Source organism: Pituophis catenifer, unplaced genomic scaffold, assembly GCF_029215685.1.
Source record: "Pituophis catenifer annectens isolate HBS135680 unplaced genomic scaffold, rPitCat1.0.hap2 SCAF_1, whole genome shotgun sequence".
Taxonomy (NCBI): domain Eukaryota; kingdom Metazoa; phylum Chordata; class Lepidosauria; order Squamata; family Colubridae; genus Pituophis; species Pituophis catenifer.
In genome coordinates this window covers 257,849,492-257,877,320 of record NW_027256881.1, presented here as the reverse complement: position 1 = coordinate 257,877,320, position 27,829 = coordinate 257,849,492, and the positions used below count along the sequence as shown (strand labels likewise).

The window sequence follows — 27,829 nt, the reverse complement described above, 5'->3', positions numbered from 1 at the left end:
ACTGACCTTGGAAGGATGGAAGGCTGACTCAACCTTGAGCCGGTGAAACTCAAACTGCCAAACTGCTGGCAGCTTGCAGTCAGCAGAAGAAGCCTTCAATGCTGCATTTTAACCACTGAGCACCACGGCTCTATCCTAAGTTAGAGGGAGCAAGAGGGATAGACTGACAGACTCATTCACAAAAACTCTATGCAGTATTACTAGCGGCATGGAGTGGGTTCATGAATATATACTACCAGAAAAGAGCCCAGAAACAAAAAAACTTCCATGTTAAATCAACCTTATGAAGATAAGACAGGTAAAATTTATGCCTGCAGTGTCTTTGCATTCAAAGACGTGGGATACATGTTCTATTATATGTTTAATTATATTCAAGAAAATATTGCCTTATGAGTAGAATCATAAAATATTTTAATTATGTATTTGAAACAGTTACTGTCTTTCTCCTTCACTCAAAAAAAAAAAGAGGTCATCTTGTGATATATTTATGCCATTAATTTCCCTTATGATAATGAGAAAATAAAAGTTATTTGTTCAAATGTGTGGGATGTGGTTTTGGATGCAGATGATTAGAATTTTTTTAAAAAAGAGACAAGAATATTACAAACTAGTGTTTTCTTTGTGATTTTGTATGTGTGAAGCACTTTTAAGTATCACAGTATAGCATAAATTCTAAGGCTCATTAATCCTGAATGACTAGCAACCAAGTCATAGATATGCAGTTTTAAACTAGATCTTTTCCTTCTCTGACAAAGGAAGAATGAGAAACACTTCAGTGTGTCTGTTTAAAACTAGGTTGTGAAATTGTAAAATGAACAAAGTTTTGCCAGTCAATGTAAGAAAAAAACTTATTATTCATATCCTAATAGAAAATGTTGCGGTTTTATAAAAAGACATAAATGCTAAAATCTATGATAAAATATAGCACAAATATATACATATGTATGTAGAATTACACAATTTCAAGTATGTAACTAAATGGAACTCTCAGTCTGTCCAAACCAAAATAAGTCCTAGTTACCATAATGGTTTATTATTTTTCAGCAATATAAAAGCAGCATTGCTCATGCTGGTTTATTTTATTGGGTTTGTTAAATATATGAGAATCAGCAATCTTGTCAGATGACTTGAAATTAGTTTATGAGATATCAATATTGTTACCTTCTACATACCATTGATTTAATTTATTCATGTGTTATTTTCAGGTTCCAGTTATTAGGCAACATGATTTAAAACTTGCTTACTGGACATGTGTATTGAAATCAGTTCATCCTACATCCATACAACAATTTATTTCTCATATTAGTGTATGCTTGCAAGCAATGGAAAAATAAATGCTTATTGTGATCTCTTGTTTCTTCAATTAGAACAACTTGTACAAAAAGCTATTCACCAAAAAATGATATAATATGAATAAATATTAAGAATATTTATGGTATAAAATTTGACGTAAGAAAAACAGAAGTGCAAAAGACGAATCCATACTCATTTAATCTGAGTTGCTATGAGCATTTTAAAACAAATATAACTTACTCATAATGTTTCATGGGTTTTCCCAAAGAAACTTAATTTGTGATTTAACTTTTGACAAATAAGGAGAATGAAAATGGGGGCTCCCCGAATTGAACTATAACTCATTTTTATATATGTTAAATGTTCTTATCTTGAAAAAAGATTGACTCTTGGTAAAATTATATAAGTATAACATTTTACAAAATTAATAAATGAGAACTTTTGAGCACATTGAAAGGCTTACTTTTTAATTATTTGAAGACATTTTTAATTATTAGGCTTTTGAGACCACTACCTTTGAATAGAATCTATTGTGGGATTCAATCAAACGGACTTCTTCTATAATGCAGGGAAAGACATTCTAGTGTTATTTTAATAATGGAAATTTTTTTTGAGGAAATTTCTCTGATTTCTTCCCAGGCATACAGGTTTTCTCCACTCCCTGAAATGGTGATGGGTTCTCCACCTCCTCCTGTGCCTCCCAGAACAGGACCTGTTGCTATAACTTCTCTTAGGAGGTACTACAGAAATTTCTAATTTTCTTAGTAACTAATGCTGAAGCTCAGCTCCACTACTGTGAAGCTAGCTCCTTATATTTAACATATACTTTTGAAATTCAATCAAATGGTATAATTTCACGTATAATGTTATGATTACATATTTTAAAACTATATATCAATGTTTGGATACAAACTTTTTAGATATGTAAAAATATGCAAAATCTATTCTCTAGTATTGTCTGAACCATGATTTAAATCCTTGATTACAAAGGTAGAATCTCAGGGTGACCGTGCTATAAAATAATTGAATCATTAATAGAACACCCTTTTTTTTTCTGAAATAATCAAATACAGACAGCACAAGATCAGTGGATAATTTAATATTTTTGAGGGGGGTGGCAATCAAGAAAAATTTAGAACATTTTTACTATAATGTTATTTATGTAAATTGGGTAATCATAATAAATGTAGATAGGTTTAACATACTGTTAACATACTTTAAATATTTAGTGCACAATTCTCTGTTCATTTTTATTGTGGATAATGCCTTTTAAATTTTTTATTCTCAGATCAGATTAACTTAATAATGCACCTCATGCATGAGTAGCTGATTGCTGTTGTGTGATTCAGTCTTACAAATTACTTGGTCTGACAAACTGCTTTTAAAAAAAAAAGCCACTTTGGAATATACTGCAAAGCCACCACATAGTACGAATAATGTATTTTCACAGTGCACTGGTATAAGAATACAGAAGCAGCTGAGTTATCCTCATTGGCTGTCAGTGATGTCATCATAGTTGTGCAAAACTATCAATGAGCACTGGCAGCCAGCCTCATCATTCATTGTCAGATAGAACGAAAATAAGAGTAAGCTTAGCATACATCTAGCAAATATCTAACAAAAGGTATGTCATTAACATTAATGTTTTTAACTGTTATAATTAGAATTATTTACATCAATATAGGTGTTTTCTTGTGTTTACATTGACATATCAAAATGCAGGACAGAATAAAAGATATATAAATTATTACCTAAAGCAAACTTAGTTTGAAGCAGTGGTCAGCAAAGCTGATATGATTAGCTATTAGTAAGAAATGTCAAAATGATAATATTTTCTCTATCATCTTTCACAAACTTTTAAAGAAATCCTGCTGCTCTGGATGAAGTGGTTCTGCTTTTTGATCATTTACATCAAAGTACTTAAATGTGTGGCTCCAGAATAAAAGGGTTCTAGACTTTGACCAAGGTATATTTGACATTGATATGACTAATGTTTCCAATATGTATTGTACAGGTCAACTTCTGATATTGGCAGCAAGACAAGAGTATCAGAGTCCAGTGGGACTGAACAGATACAGCCACATGATCATGTCCCTTTTGTCCCAGTATCAAAAGCCCCAGTAACTGTGGCTCCATTGGATCAATCAGCTTTGAATTACTCAGGTGAAAAACGCATGCGGTACAAACAGAGACCACATCTAAGTCTGTATGGCATAGAGACAAGTGTATGAGATCTAACAAATACCTTTGTTTAAAACTGTGTTAATGGTTCTCTTGAAGGCTTGAGGAGGAGGATTGATAAAAGGATCCCCACACATACCTTCATTTATCACACGAAGTATATTTCTAACACATAGGAGAGGAATGGAGAGAAAGGACATGGTCTCGCTATTTGAAGCATCTGGAATTAGCATCTTTCTAAGACAGGACATTGGAACTGCTAACATAGTCTTTTTTTTTTCTTTGCAGTGATTACTTTTGAGCTAAATGCATGTGTGTAGATTCAAAAGCCAGGCACTTTTTAGAAAAAGCTAGGGGAAATTGCTGTTCTCGGCATAGTGTATTGAAGCCAATCTGAACTGATGGTAAATGTCATGTGGCTGTTTCATAGTGCCTACAGCTTCCAAGCTCTAGGTCCTTGCAAAGTGTTTAAAAGTGAATTTGGTGATGGTATTCCAACTGGTAATCGAGAAGTTTCCGATATGGCAAATCTATTCAGATTAACTCCATTTGTCATTAATAAACTGACTATGATTATACATGCAGCCGTATTTGCCACATGGAGCTTCAGCAGATGATATTACGGTAACACATGAAACTTCCTCATGCTGCGTTAAATCAGTTCACCTGTCTCCAGGTATGATTGTCAGCAGCTCTCCAAGATTTCAGACATCTTTTTTCATACTGCCTGAGATCCTTTAATTGAAGACAGTAATGACTGATCCTGAAACATGCAAAGGAAAAGTAGTTATATTATTATTTGCGAAGACTTTGGGAGGATGAGAAGATTAGTGGTTGTATTCTACCATTGACTTGTATCTCAAGACATTTCTTTGATTCAGTAGAATTATTAACCAACTGATCAAAATAATTCTTAGTTTAAAAACAGAACAAAAGATTGCAGTCTATCAGATACTTTGGATTTATACATCCTAAATGTTTGTATATGCCTGTGTTTGAATGAGTTGGGAGTATATCTTGTTTTACATTGTAAAGTTGATCTCCCACTTCATTGGTGTTTCTGATATTACATATTATTGCAGCTCATGAGTTAAGACTTCAGAGGAAAATCATTTTGATTGGTCAATAATTCAGCTAATGAAAAATGTATTATTTTCAAAGAAAGAATAGTTGTGTTGCTAGTTTGTTTAATGTGCTTACTTGGATAATAAAGAGATTTAGAAGAAGCAGATTTTTTTAAAAGGGTTCTGCTACTAAATATTTATTCTTAACTTGACTGATACAGCCTGTATGATGAAAGGAAGGTAAGCCAACTAGCTGTTTAATCATGTGCAAAAGGTGTGGTGTAGATTTCTTTTTCTTCTTCTTCTAACTTGCTTTTTTCCCTATCTCAGTCTCATCGGTAGACAAGAAACAGTAAATTATTATCCCCAAAGTTTTGGAACAATTTTCTTTGAAGTGTTTCTTGAAAATTCAACTTTGTAAATTAGATAATAGCTTTTAAAATAAAAGCTTGTTCCTACTCTTCAATGACCAATTTAGATAAATAAATCTGAATGGAAAAAGTGTGTAGGGAGAACAGCTAACTTGCTTATTGATTAAACAGTATTACTTGGTACTGCAATTTTTCTTAGGATTTTCCTCCTTTACATTTTGTGGTTTAATACATACTGTGTTCAAATACCATGGGTGCCAGTCCAAACACAGGCAGCGGCTGTTGTATGCACTTTCCAAATCCTTTTGTCCTAGATCAGAGGTGTCCAACCTTAGCATGGCTGATTGGGGAATTCTGGGAGTTGAAGCTCATAAGTCTAAAAGTTGGACATTCCTGCCCTGGCTTTTATCTGCTATTGTAACATTTGCCTTTCCCCCTTCCCAAAGGAAATAACAATACTTCTCTTCTGATGGTTTTTCTTTAGATGATATTACTAGCAGTAAATGTCAGTGGAATGAAATTGCATCTCTAGCCATTAATCTGATTTCCACAATAAAAAAATAGTCAATAATGTATTATGAAGTTTATGAAGCACTTAACTAATGGAATATACATTTCTATTCTACTGATTAGATGTATCATTACTTTAAATTTCTTGAAGTTTTTATTAAAGAGGAGGAATTGACTTCTCTTAATTGTTAAATTTGGAAAAATCTTAAGAGCGATGACACTGGCTGAATGAACTGCTGGATGTGACAAATGTTTCCCTTTGTTTTTTAAATATGAAAACATAAAAAATGAGTGCTACTATAATGTTTCCTACATATGGAATATATTTTTAAAAACCTAACTTAATAGTCTTTGTAAGATCAGCGTGTAACAATACATCAACAGTTAATAGCTTTTTCTTAAACAGATGTTCCCTAAAAAGTACAACATAAATAAAAGCAGCTTAGGCCACACTTTTAAGTGTGCTTACATGGAACCAATGGAGTATAATTATATATACAAGCATTATATACTTGTATATAGCATTATAGTTATACTAAATATAATTATACTTGGTATAATATAGTATTATATTTATACAAAGTATACTTTCATGAAAAGTAATGGAACATGCAATGTTCAATGATTGGGATAAGTTCTCTCTCTCTCTCTCTCTCTCTCTCTCTCTCTCTCTCTCTCTCTCTCTCTCTCTCTCTCTCTCTCTCTCTCTCTTCCATCTTTAAAAACAAAGGGCTTGAAAGAAGTTTCACTATATTGCCTTAGGTTATGATCCAGTGGCGCGTTGAAGAATTTTACTTAACTTTAGGCATGTAAATAGTCTCCGTGGGGCCACTCGGCACAGTTTGCATGTTGGCAAGAGATGCTTAATGCTTGTGTGCTCTTTTACTCATAGGTCTCATTAGCTTTGAAACTTTTTTTTTTCTTTATTGAAATAATCAATCATCAGTTATAGTGCTTCTGGGCAGTCTTCTGCCATAGATAGCATGTCATAGGCTGCTTCTGAAAAATACTCCTTTAATAAACATTTCTGGAACTGATCTGTAATGGGATTGCACAAAATTGTTATAGATTATTCACCCTCTGTAGTTTCCAAGCACAGTGATTTTAACCTACATTTTAGGATATATCACTTTATCCTAACCTCTGAAATAATTTATCCATTCAGCTCCTCCTTTTATTCTTGCTACTTTATTCTCAGTTCTAATTTTTATTGCCTGAAAGCAGGGTAACTCAACCTAGAATATTCCTTTTTGAATTTCACACAATATTTTGGAAACCATGTACTAATAATTTCTTAGTTTTGGTTTGTTTTTAAAAATAAGATAGAATAATGCATATTACTTGCTTGTTTAAGTATTTAAATGTTGGTCAGTTTAGAATTTCAAGAGTGATACTTCAAAATGGATATTTTTGATGCAGAGGTATCAGTGTGTGACTCATTAGTAAAGCATTATTGCTATGATATATTTATATATTATCAATAGTGTGTTGATAATAGAACAAGTTGAGATTTTTTGGGCCCTCTTTTGAAAAGATGGAATGTAAGATACTGTCACTAAGATAGAATGCTGACATTTATAGTTTTATGGAAGAAAAAAACAATATGATGAACCAATTTCAATTAGATCTACTGAAATCAGAAAACTTAAGTTATTACTACTATGCACTATTTGACTTTAGTAAGTATATGCGCTAAATAAATTTGACTCTAGCTCCATAATTAAAGCTCAGATTTTAATCAAGAATGTGCATTAATCTTACCTCAGATTTAACTGAGATGGGTAACATTATTATTGACATGTGGACATTTGAAAAATCTTTAATTATACAGGTAGTCATCATTTAATGACCACAACTGGCACTGGCAACTCTGTTGTTAAGTGAAGTGGTCACTAACTCAAACTGTGACTGTGCTTATGACACAGTCACAAACTGTGACTTCAACTTCCTTTTGCTTTCAGGATTTGTTGTAAATCACCACTTAATCACCACTAAGTGATAACTAGGAATGATTTAAATTAGTGAGTTGCTAAATGAGGACTACCTGAATTGAGTTTTGCCAGTTTTCTTAGGAATAAATATGTTAAAGAATTGTGTAGATATTTCAGCATTACTCCATGTTTGCAAAAATATTCTAGCTTCTTATTTTCTGGGAATAAATCAATGTTGGTTTATAAAAACAAATGAATGAATAAGGTTAATATGCCCTAAGAATAAGGGGCTGATTTTGAGAATCCTAGAGATATTTTAATTTGCCTCTTGTTTGAATGCTGAATGCTGACATAGTCATCTCACTTTACTCTTTCAGAAAAAGCAGAACATAGAAAAGGAGATAGAGTAAGCCAAAGAAATTAATTTCATGAGATAAAAAAGAAAATGCAACTAACCTAATTCACTATAGCTCTGCATACCTTTCAATCTTTGTAAAACAATTCTTGCTTCCACCACACCCCACATAGATTCATACATTGACTTCTGTTGTTTAGGCCGATAACATCAAAATGGAGAAAATAGAATGGGCATCAGAATTTCATTTTTAATCTGTGCTAATGTATACACAGAAAAAGTGACAATAAAGGTTATCTAATCTCTTAATTGTAATTTCAATCAGTGTTAGTTTTCAACAAGATTTTTTTTTATTTTTTTCCTATGAAAAAAATGCGTAGCTTGAGTATGGCTTAAATAAATATTGGAAGTTAACAGGGATGGAGTGGTTGGAAGATATTTGGACAATATTTCCATTTTAACCTACTCATTGTTGATGTTTCAAAAGTTGACATAAACATTTTCAATTACAAATACATCAATTTGTAATTCCAAGGCAGATCTCGGCTTCTTTCTTTAGAAAAAAAAAGGCAGAAAGAAGCACTATAGGACTGCATGTGGCTTTTAAGAAGTCATGAACCTGTGAAGTTCGGAGGAATTATTCCAATCTAGAATCCCATCACATTAGATTCCATAGAGCTTCTAACACAGATAAATGGTTTCAAGAAGGTAGATAGTTTCATTTATATCTGGAACTTGCAAGAATATATGAATACTTTCATCTGATCAGGTCATCGTATTTTCTTGAAATCGCCAAAAATAACAAGAACATGCAGACTAAAATAAAGATAAGCAGTTCAACTGGCATTACTAACTACAAGAAAATAATTTGAGATTCTCTAACCATTTTGACTACCTCAGAAAAGAGAATCTGGAACAATAACAAAGTACATATTGATCTCTAATCCTACTAGGAAATGTTGAGTGAATAAATGATAATTGAGCCATATAATCTGTATTGAATAGGTAAAATATATCCTGGAATTGGCCTAGGGACTGCTTTCTCTTCAGTCATGCTTCTTACATGCTTCTATAGTGAATCTTAACTATAAGGGATTCAGAATGTTAGCATGAAATTCCCAAAGTACAAGCAACTTTCAATCAGTTGTTTGTAGGAGAATAAACCATCTATAACAACTTTACAGTTTTAAAATGCCTGCTGCTACTACTATTACTACTACCACCACCACCAGTATTTTAAGATTTCTGCTTGGCCACATGAGTCTGATTTAAGTGGTCTGCACAATCATGATCACAGTTCTTCCCTTTTTCAGGAGAAAAAAGTTTGAAATGTAAGTTACATATTTGTATTGATGGTGACTTTTATACGGGTTCTAATTCTGAGTGATCTTTTCATATTTACACTAGAGCAGTGGGTCCTTCCCTTGCTTCTTTTATTTGTTTAACTTGAGGATAGAAGAAATGCTTACTGCTGCTCTTCTACTCAAGATCAGAACAGTGGAGAAGACATAGAAAAGTTTCCATTCCCCCTCTCCTAACCCTCTAAACATGGATTAAAGGTTAATTCTGCTCTATTTGTGTTGATTTGCATCCTTCTAGTTCTGGGGGATGCATATTTGTAATTGTGACTACTCAAGGGAAAATTACAATTGCTCCAGCAGGATAGCAGATCCTCACTAACCTTATCCTGGATTTAATGTTACAAGCCATCTTTGTGATTGTAAAGTGTGGTGTAAATATACAGCTGTGGTATAAATATTGGTACTGGAAATGCCTTTAAGCAGTAAAATATTTTCTAATTTCATAATTTACTTGTGTTAAATCTAATCATTCCAATTTATGGATTCAAGGGACTTTGTTTGTAATATGATGTCTCTGTTTTGTTATTATTATTATTATGACTATTATTACTACTATTATTATTACTATTGGAATGACTCTTTTTAGAATTGTTGTTGAGGCCGATAAGATTAAATACACCTTATGCTATATTCATTCAGGGGTGTATTCATCAACAGAAGAAATAATTTCCTGAAACCTTTCAAATTCAGAGTTTAAGGTCTCACGTCAGAGATCTTAAGGAGACATAACTCAAGGAACATACAGAATGGGGCTAACTTCTGATATTCTCTCCCAAATGAAGGTTGTTTGGTTGGTATATTTGGTTCCTTTTATAACTTGTAAACCCATAAGTAACATTTGCGCAAACTTGAGAAGCCCATTGTAGACAAAGAAGGCTGGAAAACTATGTTGTAAATTGAAATGGAAAAATGGAACTTTGTCTTATTAAAATACATTGTTTCTGTTTAACATTCCATGTGTGTGAAGTGTTTTGTTTTGAGATACTCAAACATATTTGTCAATAAGACACAAAAAGAGAGCAGTTTTGTTTAATAAATAGGCTCTTGCAAAGGAAATAGCAACTGATGACAATAACGTAACAATCATGGCAGGTGTTAAGCGCTGTTCGCTGGTTGAGTTGTAATCCATATAAATTCCTAAGTAAACGTTAAATGGAGGTAAGAGGCACAAGGCACACAAGTTTCACTATTCAGCAGAGAATCTTATGAGAACCACATTGGCATTAGGACATTTTGCATAGATGCTATGAGGTACTAAAGAAAGAAGGAAAATAAAATTACAGTATTCATAAATATGATGATGAATTTACAACTTAAAATGATAGAGTAATTCTCAAGTCCTTTACTTGATGAGTTTTCACAGGAAGGTTACAATAAATTTTACTCAAATTCTGTAATATGTAAAATTGAAATATTATTCCAAGAGAGATATTATGCATTGTAAAGATAGTTGTAGCAAAATTAGCATATGGAGACAAGTTTCAAAATTAACATTGCTCTGGAGATATTTTCCTTAGGAAGAAAACTGTAGACCTTTTAATATTTACATAAGAATAAGTTCCATTAAATTCAGTTAGTTTATATGGATAAGATTAGGCTCCAAAAGTTATATCAATAGCAACCACAAAAGATGCTAACAGTATGCCAAAGCAAAGACCAAACTACATTGGACCCAGAAAATAAAATATTAATAGCACATGCTACTAGCTGTCTCCCGAACATGGACTTATGGCAGAGATATTTTCTTTTCGGCAAAAGAAAAAAGAAAAGAAAACCAGGCTCTATAACATTCGCATACTTAATTATTTAAAATTTGAGTTCTAGAAAAGATGATAAGATACTTGGAACATTAAAAATCCTAACATGTGAATAATTGCTATCTTTGGTCTATAAGAGCAGTGCTTCATGCCCAGACGATAACAGTGGGTTCATTTTTTGAAAAAATACTTTGCAACATTTTTGCTGAGAGCAGTAATGTGATATCAGTAATTTGAGGAGCGCATCCCAGAAGATACCAGTGACAGACTGAAAAATCTATTCATTTGTCAGCTGATGAAGAAGGTCATTCCTGTGGACAAGTAAACTCTTCATGAAGACATTAGAAAGGATCAGGAAACAGCAAGATTGTGACTAAGTGACAATATATATATATAAAACTTACTCGGATTTTTCACTGGAATTGAAGACTTAAATAACATTAAATGCTAGGTTATTTGAATTACTTAAAGTCTGATGCACACAACGTAAGACAGTCACATCTATAATGTTATTCCCTTATTCTTTAATAATCCAACAATTTTGCTCAAAACGTGACTAAACACAAAATTCAACTCAGAAGAATTTGAAAGATTTTGCAAATGTGCAAAAGCACTGTTACACACAAACATATTTCAAAAAATTCGAAACAAACGGTTACAGCGCTTTCCAGAAACTCTTAATCCTATTGTGATTGCTCATTGTTCCATAAGACTCTGTTGAAAATGAACTATGTTGGTGTTTCGGCTAATAATTGTACAAAAGAAACAACACATTTAGAGAAAGACTAGAATCTATATGTTTCTCATATCACATATACATTATGTATACTCGCAAGCTTTATTTGAAACATGTCCAAAAACATCTCTTTCTACTCTGCATAAATCCAAGAATATGCATCTGCATTGTGCCACTTACTGATGGAAATAATGAATGAAAAGCTGGTACAGTAATTCATTTGGACAAAGAACAAGTACCACTACTAGTTGCATGAATATAGTGCGGCTGTCTTCGCTGTATCACATGGAATGTCAGTGCTGATCTCTCTTTATATAGGTGCCGTCTCTTCCACAAAACATGCCACAATAGTGGCAGCTTGGCACTAGGTGCAGATGCAGCTAGTACACATGATCTACTTTTGGCAAGAAATTCTCCATCGCCACTTAAACAATGGGATCTTCTATTTGGAACATCTCAGATGTCCTTTAAAATGTTCCTCTGTGTTTATAAAATATGTTTCAATGACTAACTACCTTCCCTATTTTTTGATAGGAAATACAGTTCCAGCAGTGTTTGCCATCCCAGCAGCAAACCAACCTGGGTTCACAGGTTATTTCATCCCAGCACCACCTGCAGCATACAGAAATCAGGCTTGGATGTCTTATGCTGGAGACCCTGATATCCCAGGACAATGGGCTGACTCGGTAATTGAGCAGATTTTATTTTACTATTTGTATCTCAAGAGTAAACTGATATATATAGGTAGTCCTCGATCACAATTGAGCCCAACATTTATGTTGCTAAGTGGGACATTTGTTAAGTGAGTTTTGCCCTATTTTACGATCTTTTTTGCCAATGTTGTTAAGTGAATCTGATTTACCCATTGACTTTGCTCGTCAGAAGGTCACAAAATCAGGTGATCACCTGATCCTGGCGCACTGCAACTTTCATAAATGTGAGTCAGTTGTCAGCTGTCAACTGAATTTTGATGATGTGACCATGGGGATGCTGCAATGGTCGTAAGTGTGAAAAATGGTCATAAGTCACTTTTTTCAGTGATGATGTAATTTTGAACAGCCACTAAATGAACTGTTGTAAGTTGAGGACTATCTGTATTCCTTTTTTTAAATTCCAATGTTGCTATTATTATTTCAAAAAAAATAAATAAAATAAACTTGATAGAAATACAACAAGAATATTGATCAATGACTTGCAATTAAATAGCAGATTGAAGATATCATGTGGTCAACACATTCTAGTACACAACAAACAACTTAAGAGTAGTATAAGATATACGATACTCAATTTCTGGCCAAGAGATATCTCTACTAAACTATAAAAATATTCAAATATAAAAATTATGTTTAAAAATGGAATTAAAATAAATTTAACACAATTGAATTAGAATAAACACAATTAAAATCAATGAGAAAAAAACTAAATAATAAACAATACACTAAGAATACTATAAATAATGTGTAGACTATGTGACTGATTAAAATACAAAATTCTGGACTCCAAATTTAGGTTTCAGCACAAATGAAAAAAAGCTGTCATTGTTTTTCGAAGATTTGCATTCAAATAATAAAAGTGAAGAGAAGAGCACATTCACATATGTAATGGAATGTGATTGATACTGGTTACACAATTGCTGATCGTAGTACTCAGCTATCCAGCCATTTCCAGAAGAGAACTTAAAGTATGATGTTACAGTACAACAATAGGAAGTTCACTTTGCTAATGTTCATTAATGTTTTAGGTTCCTTTTATAAAATGTTATTAATGCAAAATAACAATAGTTGTTACACATATTGTTCAAATTTTCTGGTATGCCTAAACAGGGTTTAAGCTGAATATTAGAACTATAAAACACATAGCAATTAATTAATTACCTAATGGAAGTTAAAGAAGAAGATGAACGAACAATGTATAAGGACTGTACATTTAAACATGTTGATGAAAAATAAAAATAAAGAACTTTTTTCAAAAAAAACAACTATAAAACACATAGTAGAATAACAGAGTTGGAAGGGTTCTTGGAGGTCTTCTGGTCCAACTCCCTGCTCAAGCAGGAAATCCTATTCCATTTCAGGCGAATTCTTGCCCAATCTGATTGTGATTTCCCAAAGTAATTTGAAAACAACACAGAGAGTTAAAAATGATACAGTTTCAGTGATCAAGTGAGATACATAATGCCAAAACAGACTTTACATAATTATTAATACATAATAATTACTAAATACATGTAGTTTTTGACTTACAACAATCGAGCCACAAATTTCTGTTCCCAAATGAGACATTTGTTACATGAGCTTTTCCTCATTTTACAACCTTTCTTGCCACAGTTGTTATTCACTGCAGTTGTTAAATTAGTAACCTGGTTGTAAGTGAATCTGGCTTCCCCATTGACTTTGCTTGTCAGAAGATTACAAAAAGTATTTTTTTCTTTTGCTGGTACTGGCCTACTGGTAGTGTCACATGACCTGTGACACTGCAACCGTCCTAAATATGAGTCAGTTGCCAAGTGTCTGAATTTCGATCATGTGACAATTAGGATGCTGCAATGGTCATAAGTGGGAAAAGCAACCATAAGTCAGCTTGTAACTTCGAATGGTGCTGTTGTAACTTTGAAGGTCACTAAATGAACTGTTGTAAGTTGAGGACTCCCTGTATTTACTTCTTCTTCTTCTTCACGTTATTGATGAAGATATGGTTTGCATTGGTATTCTTCTGATAGAGTTTGTAAATTAAATAATAATGATAATTGGTGCACTGGATGCCATACCAACAAATCTTGTGGGGCACTTAGAAAATCCTTGCCTTGACTAAATTCCCATCAGCCAATTTCCAAAGGCCACATTGCTTGAATTCACACATTTACTTACGCCCATACATTACAACATGCTAGTTTCTTCAGAAGCTTGATGCATATGAAGGCCAGTACCAGCAAAAGAACTAGCAATTGTGACATTGCCACTCACAACTAAATTTTTGTAATAATAATTTAGATATTATATGTTGCCCAACTCACAGTGTACAGATTACTAAACATATTTAAAAACAAGGAAATGAGAAAAAACCAACAACAACCAAAAATATGGATGGAAATAAAGATTCATTGTGTATAAGATCTTGTATGGAAAATGTTTAGTTTAGGGGTTGGTGGTGTTTTCTTTTCCATGAAAGTGACTAGGAAATCAGCACTAGCGTTGTGCTCTAAATCACCTTGTAAGCTTTTAAATGAAGAGTTGAAATAGATTTTTAAAAAATGAATAAATTGAGAACTCCCTTTTTTTTTTAAACAATGAGTAAAATAGAGGACTCCAGTATTGAAATTTTGGGTGTCAGGATAGTGTTCTAGAGCATTTATTTTTGGAAGAGCATAAAACACCATCTTATATGTATTCGCTTCTTTGTAAAATATAAGCTGCAAATGAAATACAAATTAACTATTAAAATAATAGTACACCTCTCCTTAGAGACCGCAATCTGTTCCTTAAATCAGTAACAAAATGGTCACTAAGCAAAATGGTTGCTAAGTAAACATGTGACTGAGAAAGAGAGATGCCATGTAGATCAGTGGTTCCTGCCATCTCTTTCAGATAAAGTTCTCTTGTACAGTGTCCTGTGCCTGACCCATTTATTCCTGGTTTCTCTTCCCCCCTTCACAGGGTAGAGAGACTGGATAAACAAACCCTAACTCTTCCTGCTTTTCTCTGCAGTGCAGCTCTTTCCTCAAAAGTGCTAACTGCAAATTAAGAAGTGCAGCTTTGTGATTTTAATTATTTGTTTAAAACTCTTTGCTCTGCTGGTGCCCGAAACTGACCAGACTTTAATCAGTTTCACACTGAAGGTTTTGTTTTTAGCTTTATGAAATTTAGTTGTAAATTTGCAAATTAGTCAAAAAATTATTTGTTAGTATTACTATTGTAATATTTTTTGAATGGCTACTAAATGAAGTAGATACTAAATAAAGAGTGGCTGTAAAAACAAAAATCAACCAAAAGTGATAAAATAAATGTTATCAATAAAAGTTATTGTAATTTATCTACTTTAAATCTTTCTGATATCTGTAAATAAGGCAACCATATATCCCTCTGCCATCAATTGTTCTCTTTATTTTATATCCCCCTTGACAGAATTCTAGTATTCACAATATTTTAATTTGTGTTGGTCTATTATTTCTTGGGTATAGAATGTTTCTTGTGTTGAGAGCTATAAAGATGTTTTCTAGGCACAGCCTGGATTTGCATTTATTCCATAGTCTCAATATGGCATATATAACATAATGATTTTTGAAGTCAACATTAACTTTATCTTATCACAAATATCCATTCAACCCAAATCTCATGTTATGTTCTTTTAACTCTAAAAGTCTTCTATTTCTCAGCAAATCATCTAAATCAAATAACAAGCTGCAAAGTACAATTTCTAATCAGGTAACATTTTTCTTTGGAAAATATATTATCCTTTGGATGGCATGCTATCTCTACCGTTCATATTTAGAAAAAAATAGAATAATTTTTTGATAATGGCAGCAATGATCTTATGAGACAATACAGATTTGCAGATGGTTTGGTTGATAAAAAGTGTTTGACTCTCTGGATTTCTCAGCATTGTAATTCTGCTTTACCATTTTTATGGGCCTGAACTAGAGAAATACTGGCCTCTAGTGCTTTATTCCAAGCCATAGGTTTTTTAACAAGTTTGACTTAGCATTAGTTGAGTAACAGGAATGTAGTTGGATATTATCTTTAAAACATTAGGTGCCTAGTAAATTTTGATTGTATGTTGCAGCCTTGAGCAGGATTGAACAATAAAATGGCATGATTTTGATAGTTTAAATAGAAATAAAATTCTAAGGAATCTTGCAATTGCTTTTCATTGTTTTCAAACTGTATTTTAAAGTTTCAATTATATTTTTATAAAAATATTTTATTATTTTTATAAAAACTATATTTCAAATGGTAATTTGTTCAATAAAACAAAGTCCTAAATTAATATCCAGCACAAAATTACAAACAGAAAGTAGAATATTTTATATTTATGTATTTATTAAAGTATTTATTTTCCACTCACTATCTTGGAATCTTAGGGCAGATTACAATTCTTAAAATATGTAAGAGAATCTAATAAAATGAAATGAAAATACTTTTAATTTTAATACTTAAAAATGAAACACTTTAATGCTTAAAAAAATGAAACAACACAATAAGCGAGAAAGATATAAATTCTTGCATGGAAAGAGAGATAATGTCATCTCAGGCACTTGAAGAAAGCTACTACATCTCCCTAAGCTTAGTCTTCTTTTTTGAAGATTAAATATGCTGTTTCTTCAATCTCTCTACATAAGATTTCATGGTGAAGTTGCAGGACTGAAAATGAATAAAGAAAAAACTAAAATGCTAGTTAAAAATGTCACAGAGAAACAAAAAAAAAGAAGAGTTGGTGGAAAAGATAAATATTCAGATAGTTAAGAAAGTCAAATACTTAGGAGTTCAGTTAACAGCAAGATGTGCATCTATAAAAGAAGATAATTATATGAAACTGTTACAACAGGAAGGATAGCTACAATAAAAATGAACATTCTGCCGAGATTGTTATTCTTATTCCTGACAATTCCGATAAAATTAGAAAAAAAAATTTTTTAAAGAACTAAACGAAATGATATTAAAATATATTTGGCAAGGGAAAAAAGCAAGAATAAGATTGAAACTGCTACAAGATACTAAACTGAAAGGGGGCCTTGGGCTGCCAGACTGGGAGCCATACTACCAGGCTTCTGCACTTGTCTGGGTTAAAGAATGGGTAAACTTGAGACAGAAAAGACTATAAACTTTGGACGGACATGATCTCCAACTGGGTGGCATGCCTTTTTATGGTATGGGAAAAATAAAATACATGGATATTTTCAAAGGCACCCTGTTAGAAATGCACTACTGTTAGTACGGGGGAAAATTAAAGACACTATATAAAAATACCAGTCTGGCTCTCCACGATGGAGGCACTGATTCATCCGAATGTGATTAATATGAAAAAAAAAAAGTAAGGTATAAGGACATTTTCTGTGGGGGCACCTGCCCTCTGGAATGAACTGCCTCCGGAGATACGGATGATCCCTGACCTACGCGCCTTTCACCGTGCCCTCAAGACCTTATTGTTTCAACAAGCTGGGCTGGCCTAAACGTGAATTTTAAATGATTGTTTTAGTTTTTTAATAAGACTGGGGCCAAATTATTTAATATATTTTTAAATTGCTTTTAAATTTTTTGTATATATGTGTTTTAGTGTCATACCGCCCTGAGTCCCTCGGGAGAAGGGCGGTATAAAAAATTTAATAAATAAAATAATAATTTAATAAATAAATAAAAACAATTTTGAATGTTAAAGGGGAACTCAAATCTAAACAAGAATTGATTAATCAAAGGATCGATTTAGCATGGTAGCCATACATGCAAATACAATCAAGATATGAGAAATATGCAAGAATGCATGGTTTCTATGAGGAACCAACAGAACTAGACCAGATATTACTAGGGACAGATGAAAAATTAATTTTAAAAAATTATAGTTACTTATTGAGTATTAAAATGGAAAAAGAGCAAGTGAAAGAAACAATGATAAGATGGGCTAAAAACTTTGGCCACTCAATAGAATTAGACAAATGGCAGAAATTGTGGGATAGAAACTGTAAATTAACAATATCAATGGCCTATAAAGAAAATCTATACAAAATGTTTTATATATGGCATTTACCACCAGTGAGGTTAGCTAAGATGTTTGAAAACTTATCAGCTAAATGTTGGAAGTGTAATCAGACACCAGGTTCATATTATCATATGTGGTGGACATGCCCAAAGGCAAAAAAAATACTGGACATACGTGGTTAGAAAAAATGATAAAACAACTCATAGATTTGAAACCAGAATTATTTCTGCTGGGGATACTACCAGAACAGTATAATAAAGGAACTACATATTTAATTTTGCATGTACTATAGTAACGGCAGCAAGGATGGTGTTTGCACAACAACAGAAAAATGATAAGGTTCCGACAGATAAAAGTGTAATAAAAAAAATATTAGAATGTGCTGAGAAGGGTGACACTTAAGATAAAAGAAAAAGAAGAAACAGAATACTTTTTAACATGGAATATATTTTATCAATGGTTAACTAACAAAAACAGAGGTTAGAATTTAAAAATAAGTCAAAGAGAAAACAAAAATCTGTATTGAAAATATTGCAAGATGGATAAACCAATTGTTTTACTATTTTATGATTAATATTGATACATTTATTAAGATTACAAGTATGATTATGGTTATTGTTGTACCTTTATTTAAAATTAATTATGCCCAGACAACACGCTGTTCAGATAGACATGAATTTTTTTATGTTTTTAATGAAAAAATGCACCAATAAAACATATATTCAAAAACTAAATAAAATTAGTCTTTACATTCATGAATGGATGGGCAGACAGATAACAGCTGTAAGCATAGTTACACCTTCTGTGAACATTATGCATCTAGTTTCAGACATATACCGTATTTTTCAAAGTATAAGACGCACCGGAGTATAAGACGCACCTACCTTTTTTGGTGAGGAAAAGAAGAAAAAGAAATCTCCCTCTGCCTCTGCCTCTGCCTCTGAGCAATTTTGCCTCATTGCAGACAACAGCAAACAGCCTGCTTTACTTTCATTTTCATTTTCAGCATAGATTGATTAGCACAAGGGGGAAAAAAAATCTGCTCTAGCAATTTACCTCTTTGCAGCAAACAGCAGAGCCCTGCTCAAAACAGCTGAGAGCAATTCAGCTGAGAATTGGGAGGCCGATCCAATCAACTTGTGCTAATTAGCCTGTGCTGAAGCTGAAAGGAGCTGTTTCTTCTTGCTGTTTGCTTGCAAGGAGGTAACTGCTGCGAAGCAGAGGCAAAGGATGGGGCCAGGGGGTGGGTGGGGCTACATTCAGTATATAAGATGCACCTAAATTTTCACCCCCTTTTAGGAGGGAAAAAGTGCGTTTTATACTCCAAAAAATATGGTATATACATATATGCTGTAATTGTTAGTTATACCCTTTTGACTTTCTGCCAATCAAACCTTGTTGTTTTCCCACTGTGGGCTAGGATTGTGATTGAACTCCATTGTTTGTTTTCTTTTTGCTACTTATTTTTGGGAGCTTTTTTTTTTATTTAGCTTTCTTCTCTTGACATTTTCTGGTTTTATTTGTAAGCTCCCCCTCCCCCCTAGTCAGGTGGTCTCAAAATTGAAGTAATAAATAATAAATGAAAAAAGATAAATATTAACTTTGACAGGTTTTTGTTTTTTTTAATAGCAGACTTGGTAGCCCTCTCTTTATGAAATTTAAGGAGGATGATTACTGTGCAGGAGTATTTCTGGAATAGAGAAATATCAGCAGGATATCAGCAGATATCAGCAGGAGTATTTCTGGAATAGAGAAGGAACTATTACATATTCACTGCTTCCAATCTGTTTATTGAGGGAGATAATGAAATTAATGCTTTAAATTCTCCAATAAGTTGTAAATGGAAAAGGAAGATAGCTAGAAAAGATTTCTGAAGCTGAAAAAAATGTTTTGAAAAATGAAAATTGATTGAAATCCTTGCTTAAAATGAAAAGAAATCATATACATACAAACTTTTAACAAAAAGCTTATATATTGTGGCAGTCAAAGCTTTCTGACTTGGATATGAGATAGAAAAGTGAACTGCTTTAATTTTAATGGCTACCACATCTTTGCTGCAAATACCAAGATGATCACTAGCTTATAGCAGAGAGATGGAATTTTCTGTATAGCATCTAGTCAGTGATGGCACGCAGAGCCATCTCTCTGGGCACACCAGCCATCGCCCATTGCTCCTCCGGGTTCTGGTACGGTCTTCACGCATGCGGGAGTGCGGGAAACCAGAAGAGCAGTTCTCCAGTGCACCCGCACGGGAGCTCTGGAAACCAAAAGCCAGCTGGTCTTTGTGTCCACATGCGCACCAGAAACCGCCCTGGGGAACTGTTTTTCTGATTTCTGGTGCTCCCCCGCGCGTGCGCGCTCTCTCATTTTGGCACTTGGTGCTGAAAAGGTTCGCCAACACTGATCTAGTGGTTGTCTGGATTTTATAATCCATGTCCAGTAACCCTATTCTATGCAATATTTTTTCTCCAAATTAGTGTGAAGATTTCCTTACATACTTTTTATATCATGTGAATAGAAAAATAAATCTTTTGCTCTATCAATTCTCCTCTTTCTGCAATTTCCTTATCTGAAAAAAGCATGTAAACTATTTTTTATAGATAATGTGTCTGTCTTTCTACTATTCTTCAAGTCACCTAAAAGGCTTTGGTTGCTCTGAGGAAAAAGGTTATAGAGATCTACAGACTCTCAAGTAGAAGCCTAATTCGCCTTGGGCTTTAAACAAATATTATGTTCTCTTTTTTGTGTATTGTATCAATTTGAGTGAAACATCTGCTTTGAAAGGCAATAATGTTCTATAATTTTTGAGAAAAAGTAAATAAATTAATATTAATTAATTTATATTAATATATAAATTAATATCTTTCCAATAAAAAATTCTTAAAAATTGTCATATAGAGGAACTATTGACCACTAGTAAGATTATTAGGAAAGGGGGGTATAACCTATTAGTCTCAATCTTAACTTTAGGGTTATTAAATGAGTAGACATGGACTATTATACAAAATTTATGTAGACAAAATAGCACTAGCACTCAGACTTATATACCGCTTTACAGTGCTTTGTTACAGCCCTCTCTAAACGGTTTACAGAGTCAGCATATTGCCCCCAACAATTTGGGTCCTCATTTTTACCAACCTCGGAAGGATGGAAGATTGAATCAACCTTGAGCCTGGTGAGATTCGAACTGCCAAATTGCAGGCAGCCGGCAGTCAGCAGAAGTAGCCTGCAGTACTGCACTCTAACCACTGCGCCACCAAGGCTCATGCAAAGCAATCAAGTTAATCTCTAGATTTTACTGTCTTGTTTTTGGATTCTACTTGAACCCAGCCTCTACAGCATGCAGAGATGTTAAAAATTAACAATAATCAAATAATATCCACAATACCTATTCTACTACTTCCAAACTAATTCAAAGCCTTATTATCTTACATAATATGATAGTCTCATATTTTCAAAAAAGATAATCTCTGTTTTAATTTAGTGAATTAGGATTCAATATGTTGATAATAAACTGAAACTGTTTCTGTTTTGAAAGTGGGGCAATGCTACTGGGGCATGTACCTTCATGTCCAAGGAAAAGAGAAGTCTCATTCCAATTAGAGAAGTTAGTACCTTTCTCGGTATGGCTCAGAGTATACTATTATGTTCCCATCAGATTACTGAGGAATGGAAAACCATTGATTTGACAAGGAGCTTATGGATTTCTAATGAAAATGATTCCATTCAATGATTTCCACTCAAAAATGGCATTTCCTTTGGAGTAATTGAACTGATTATTTTACAGCTTTTCCCAAGTGATATATTTATATGAGGTAGACACTGCAGCTGTTCTGTGTTGTTGTTTAAGTGAGAGGAGTTCACGTTCTACTTAAAATCTTCTGTAGGTTCCACACCCTGGCTACATAGAAGCATATTCACATCCACCCTATCAGCACAACTGTCTTTCGATGCTTCATCCTCAGTATGGTGAATCAGCAGATTTGTACCCAAGTCTGGAAGAAGCTCTGCACTCTGCTACAGCTGGATCTCATCAAAGCATAATAGAAAATGATGCTTCAGTCAACCCTGTCCCCAATCTTTCTACAACTGCCTTGGTGAAAGCAATAAGAGAAGAAGTAGCCAAGTTAGCCAAGAAGCAGACAGAAATGTTTGAATTTCAGGTTTGATGGCGTTCTGTTCTGTAGGTTTTCATCACTGGGAAGTCTCTAGCTTTTAAATTAGACTTGTCAAAAGAATGCCCTGTTTTTCCAATTCTGATAGAGTCAATATTGGACCTTTTAAAGTGATAGCAACTATAACATCAGTTTCATGCCTGTTACAATAAATATTCCCTGGTGAAACATTGATATATTATAAGCAAGTGTTCATCACATATATCTTGTTTGATGACATTTCTACCACTGTAAACATCTGTTAAACCAAATGCCTGCTTACTATTCCAATATACAAAGTGCTGGGGAAGCACAAATATAGATCACTCTGTAGCAACATGTGCATGTAAAAAGTAAGTTTTATCTTTCTGGGTCAAGAGGAAACTAATACTGTGATAATTAAAGGACATGTATTCTTTCATTAGTGGTCAAGTAAGTTACATTTTGCAACACAGTATAAAGACTGAGTACAACAAAGCAATAGAGCTCAGCTTTTGCCAGAAGCCACATTTGGACCACAAGAATTTGATATGTATGAACTTCACAGAGTGCTTTATTAATGTCCTCAAAGGCTTGATCATTGTTTATAATTCAAAAACCAGGGGGAAAAAAAAGAGTTGGTAAGAAGTATACTAGTATAATTAGTGTCTAAAGCGTTGGTATAATGTTACTTTTGAGTTACACAAAAAGTTTTCAATAGTGTCTCTGTTGACTGTCAAAAGGAAAAGAAACTTGACCAAAAATAAAAAGCTCTTGGAATCTTCCACTGAAACCAAATTCCCTATATTCAAAAAGGATTTCACATTGAACAAAGTGAAAATAGTGAATTTGAGAACCTTGAGTCTCAAGTTCTCAAATGAGAACTCAGTTGGGAATAATGAATGTACTTAAAAAAAAAAATCTCTGCTTAAGACAGAGCTCTATTCTTTTTTCTTGAGTAAATAATGACACGGCTATGCAAAACACGTCAAGAAAACCCATGGCCAGAGTTTTGCCCATGTAAACACTGGGCAGGAAATGAGCATGACTCAAGGGAATGTTACCTTCATAGCCTGGCATCAATATTAAGGTTGTGAATAAGCAAACAAGTTGGTTGGTTGAATAAAATAATATGCTGTAAATACGTTGCTGAAGTATTTCAACAAATTGTTCTGTTGAAACTGTTGATATCGAAAATGATTTTGCCAAATCTAGAATTATATATTTTGAAAGATAAATGTAATTCTCTGTTTTATTGCAGTGCGATGAAAATAACATGTGGAATGAAAGTTGAATGCAAATATGCTGATTCATTTAGGATAGCTTCAAAAATGGCAGACTGTTAACAGAAAAACATTCATTTATAATGCAATCTTCAGAAGAACTAAGATTGTTTATGGGATAACAAGTTGGATGAACGGATTTTTTGCTGGAATAAAAAAATACCCTTTAGCCAACTCATTTCTTCAGTTTCCATTTTGTGGTGTTTTGTGATAATTTTTTTTGTTATTTCCTTAACCTTTACTAAAGTAGATAAAGAGGTAATGAGGTTGGACATACATTACAAACTTAACCATCACACTATTCTTTTTTGGGCTAAGCAACAGAATGCAAAGCACTGAAAAGGAGTAAGACATTGCAAGCCTGAACGTTTAAAAAATAGTAAGTCAACAGAACCACTGTGTATTCTTGTTTTAACATGCACTTCTTAAATACCCAATTGCCATTCAACTGAATTTTTATGTTTTTTCTGACATATCCAACTGACTTCCATAGAATATTCCCAAGCATAGCTGTCTTTTGTTTTGTTTTGTTTTGTTTTGTTTTGTTTTGTTTTGTTTTGTTTTGTTTTGTTTTGTTTTGTTTTGTTTTGTTTTGTTTTGTTTTGTTTTGTTTTGTTTTGCTGGGGACAGGGGCAAAGTTTAGTTCTTGCAACATATCACTTAATATCCATTCTATTAGTATATGCACATGTTAAAATGTCTCCATTTCCCCCATTTTTAACATTCAACCAAGGTAGTCCTTGTTTAGCAACTGCCTAGGACAGTGACTATTTGCAGTTGCTATGGTGATGAAAAAGTCACTGTGTGACTAATATCTGTATGTATGATCTATGTAATATTGCTTTCTCAGTTGTGTTCACCATTACACTCTATGTGCCTGTGCCTGACCCATTTTTCATCTATCCCAGAGCAGAGAGAATACACAAGCAAACTTTTCCTAAGCTGCTTTTTTCTGCAGTGCAACACTCCCTAAAAACTGCCAATTAGAAATAAAACAAACTCAGGTCTGTGATCTTAATTAATTTATTAGAGCTCTCACATGGGTGACAGTTGCTGGCTGAAACTGACCAGATCCTAAATCTGTGGTAGCGAGCCTATGGCACACGTGCCAGAGGTGGCATGCAGAGCCCTCTCTTGGGCACACATGCCATCGTCCCAGACCAGCTCCATCACGTTTCTCGCCGTCGTTTGCAGGGAAACAAAAGTTTGTGGGACTAAAAAAAATTCAATCAATTCTGACCTCGTGAAAAAAAAAGATCTTGTGAAGTTGGAATTGATTGAGTGAACTTTTTCACTTGCACGCTTCAAAATGGGAGAGACGGGATCCTGTCCTCCTCTTGAAGCCCATTGCGATTTGGAACCACAATGCAACCCTGTGTTGTCTCAGCTCGTTCTGGCCTCCTGGATGTCAGTTGCTTTTCCTGAAGAGCTGCCTGAGTTGTGATGCCCCGCCTCCCCGGCGGCCAGCTGAGCTTTGGCGCGCTGCTCCTGGGCTCATTGGTCTACGTACATCAGATTCCCACCACCCAGCACCAGTTCAGTAGTTCCTCCCCCCCGGGGGGCAGGGAGAGAAAAAGAGAGGGGAAGAGAAACAGAGGCGGGCGGGGGAGAGAGAGAAATAGGGAGGGAAAGAAAGGGGAGAGAGAGAGAGAGGGAAAGAGAAACAGAGAGGGAAAGAGAGAGAAACAGAAATAGAGGAGGGAAAGAGGAATATTACAAAAAAATTTCTTTTTTGTTATTAAACGTAATATTTCAAAGGCAGAAAAAAATTGAAGGGGCAAAGAAGTACACTTATTACATTTTTCTTAGAACAATTAGCTGAACTCTGCCTTGTTTATCATTATTTTAGGTAGTAAAACCTCAGTATTCAGGTTAAATTGCCATGTTGGGACTTTGTGATAAATAAGTGGGTTTTGGGTTGCAGTTTGGGCACTCGGTCTCTAAAAGATTTGCCATCACTGTCCTAAATCAATTTCACGCTTTTGTTTGCCTCCTAAGCAGTTCACTAGGGAAAGAGCCCTTGGTAGGGTATTCCTTTTGATGTGCATTCCCTATTGTGTGCCTACTTACTCTCTTGTAATCCCTTCCTCTCCAATGAATGTAAATACAAACCTCAATCCCAGTGTTGGGGTGAACATACCAAATTTAGCAACTGTATCACTTACTGAGTGATTGCAATCACTAAACAAGGTCTATATATAATCTATATGTTCTACTTTTTTATCATTTATGCATAACTTTCAACTTTTTATTCTCTCTTGACAGACCCCAATACTTTTGGCTCGAATGCCTTTTACTTTTACAATTTACTTCATCATAACCACTAATCACTTTCAGTAACCATACTCATGCAGAACTCAATAATTCAAAACTGTAGACATCTTAAAAATAAATCTGCATTAAATAAATGTACAGTGAACATCATTTTTTTACATTCATACAAGCTGCTGAAGGACAAAGTTGTGGTATATATAACTTGTTTAGCCCTTTTGGTTCATTTCCAAAAGACATTTTTAGTTTGATAAAAATTGCTTTTATTCAACTTCAGTCTTTTTCATTTCCCTACATGTATCAGTCCATCTTCATTCTTTCTTCCCCCTTCTAATTTCAGACAAGGAACACATCTTTTTCCTTAAATTTCTTATATTTCAGTGATTAATTTATGTTCTTGAATATTTACTCTTCTTACATTCAAGTACAGTGTTCTGTGTGCTGTTCAGTATTACTATCTTATCAGCCAGTGGTGAAATCCTCAGCGGATTGCACCGGTTCGCTGCCTGCGCATGCACAGTGCACGCCAAAAGCATACTGTGCATGCACATGCAGTGTGCACCAAAAGCATGCACAGCATACATGTGCAGTGTATGCCAAATGCGCGCTTCACATGGGAAAAGAAGGCTTGACAAGGTAAGTAGAACAGTGGGGGGGAACAGCTGTGCTGCATGATTTAGATTTGCTAGATCTTGAACCTCAGGCATGTAGATTTTTAGGTGACAAGTGCTTTTAGCAACAAGTATTTTAACTTTGTGAATTGCATGAGTTATCATCTAGTACACAATTAGTCAACAGTCATTTAAATAATACATCAAAGAAGCAATATTCATCCTACACGTTTTTTTATGTTGCTTTCCGTGATACCAGTGTTCTGTATCTATCTGCTCATTCATACTTAGCTAATTTATGCCTCCAGCTCTCTTGTTTCCAGCCCTTTATATCTTTATGCCTCCAAGAAAGGAATTTTTCTTTAAACTAAATTTCCACAACCTTCATAGCAATTGAATGTATTTACATCATTCTCTGAATGGAGAAGAGCTAAGTGATCTTGCAGAAATTGTCAGGTCTCAGTTTTATAGAGCCCCTATTTTTTAAAAAATCCTGAGACCTAGGATAGATTTTAGGAAGAAATCAAGACACTCAATAATCTACTTTTTGATGCAGCTTCTATATATAAGTTGAAATCTACATCCTGGATTTTTATAACATAGAGATTCTAATAACTAAATCAGTTCTAGATTTAGGAAATAATGAATACATTTTTTTCAGATGAGAAACACAAAGAGTGTGATAAGCAACTGACAAAATATATCTCTTTAGCTATTTAAAGAACCACCTACATTTTCATTCTTACACACTTAATTCCATTTGACAGAGAACAATGAAGCTCAGAGATACAAAACTGGTCCATAATTCAGGCTAGGAAATGCATTTAAGGTTTGGTATGCAACTGAGCTTGTACATCTTTGCTGATAGACTGCAGACCTCTCAATTTCCTTCCTATTCATATCAGATCTATTCTGTCTCAATAAAATAAACAGAGTTGTATCTCCCTGCATGTTGTGAGTACCTGCTGCTGGCTTTTATATATTGCAGCAGTGCAATAAGAGATAAAATCACAGGACTGTAAAATGTCTGGCCTTTGAACTGTGCACATGACTGCACATCCTTGCTGATGCTAGTCACTCAGCCCTCCGAGTAATTTTTCTGTGCAGTATGTGCATGTCAGAATCTTTGAGAGACTCATAAAGAAAATGGGCACATGTGCATGTATGAGCTCAGGGATAGGTATAGTGGTGGGATTCAAATAATTTAACTACCAGTTAAGGGCCAGCCAGCAATTTAACAACTGGTTCGGCCGAAGTGGTGCGAACCAATTGAATCCCACCA

General features: G+C 34.0%; 1 protein-coding gene across 1 annotated transcript in view; it reads left to right on the top strand.

The window, feature by feature from the left end:
• KIAA1549L (KIAA1549 like) overlaps window positions 1–22,418 on the top strand; it is a 109,192-nt gene extending 86,774 nt beyond the window's left edge. Inside the window, exons 17-20 of the mRNA XM_070957499.1 lie at window positions 1,933–2,030; window positions 3,308–3,456; window positions 12,094–12,245; window positions 22,137–22,418. Coding sequence (XP_070813600.1) covers window positions 1,933–2,030; window positions 3,308–3,456; window positions 12,094–12,245; window positions 22,137–22,418 — 681 coding nt within the window. The remainder of the gene's footprint in view (window positions 1–1,932; window positions 2,031–3,307; window positions 3,457–12,093; window positions 12,246–22,136) is intronic.
• The last annotated feature ends 5,411 nt before the right edge of the window (window positions 22,419–27,829 follow it).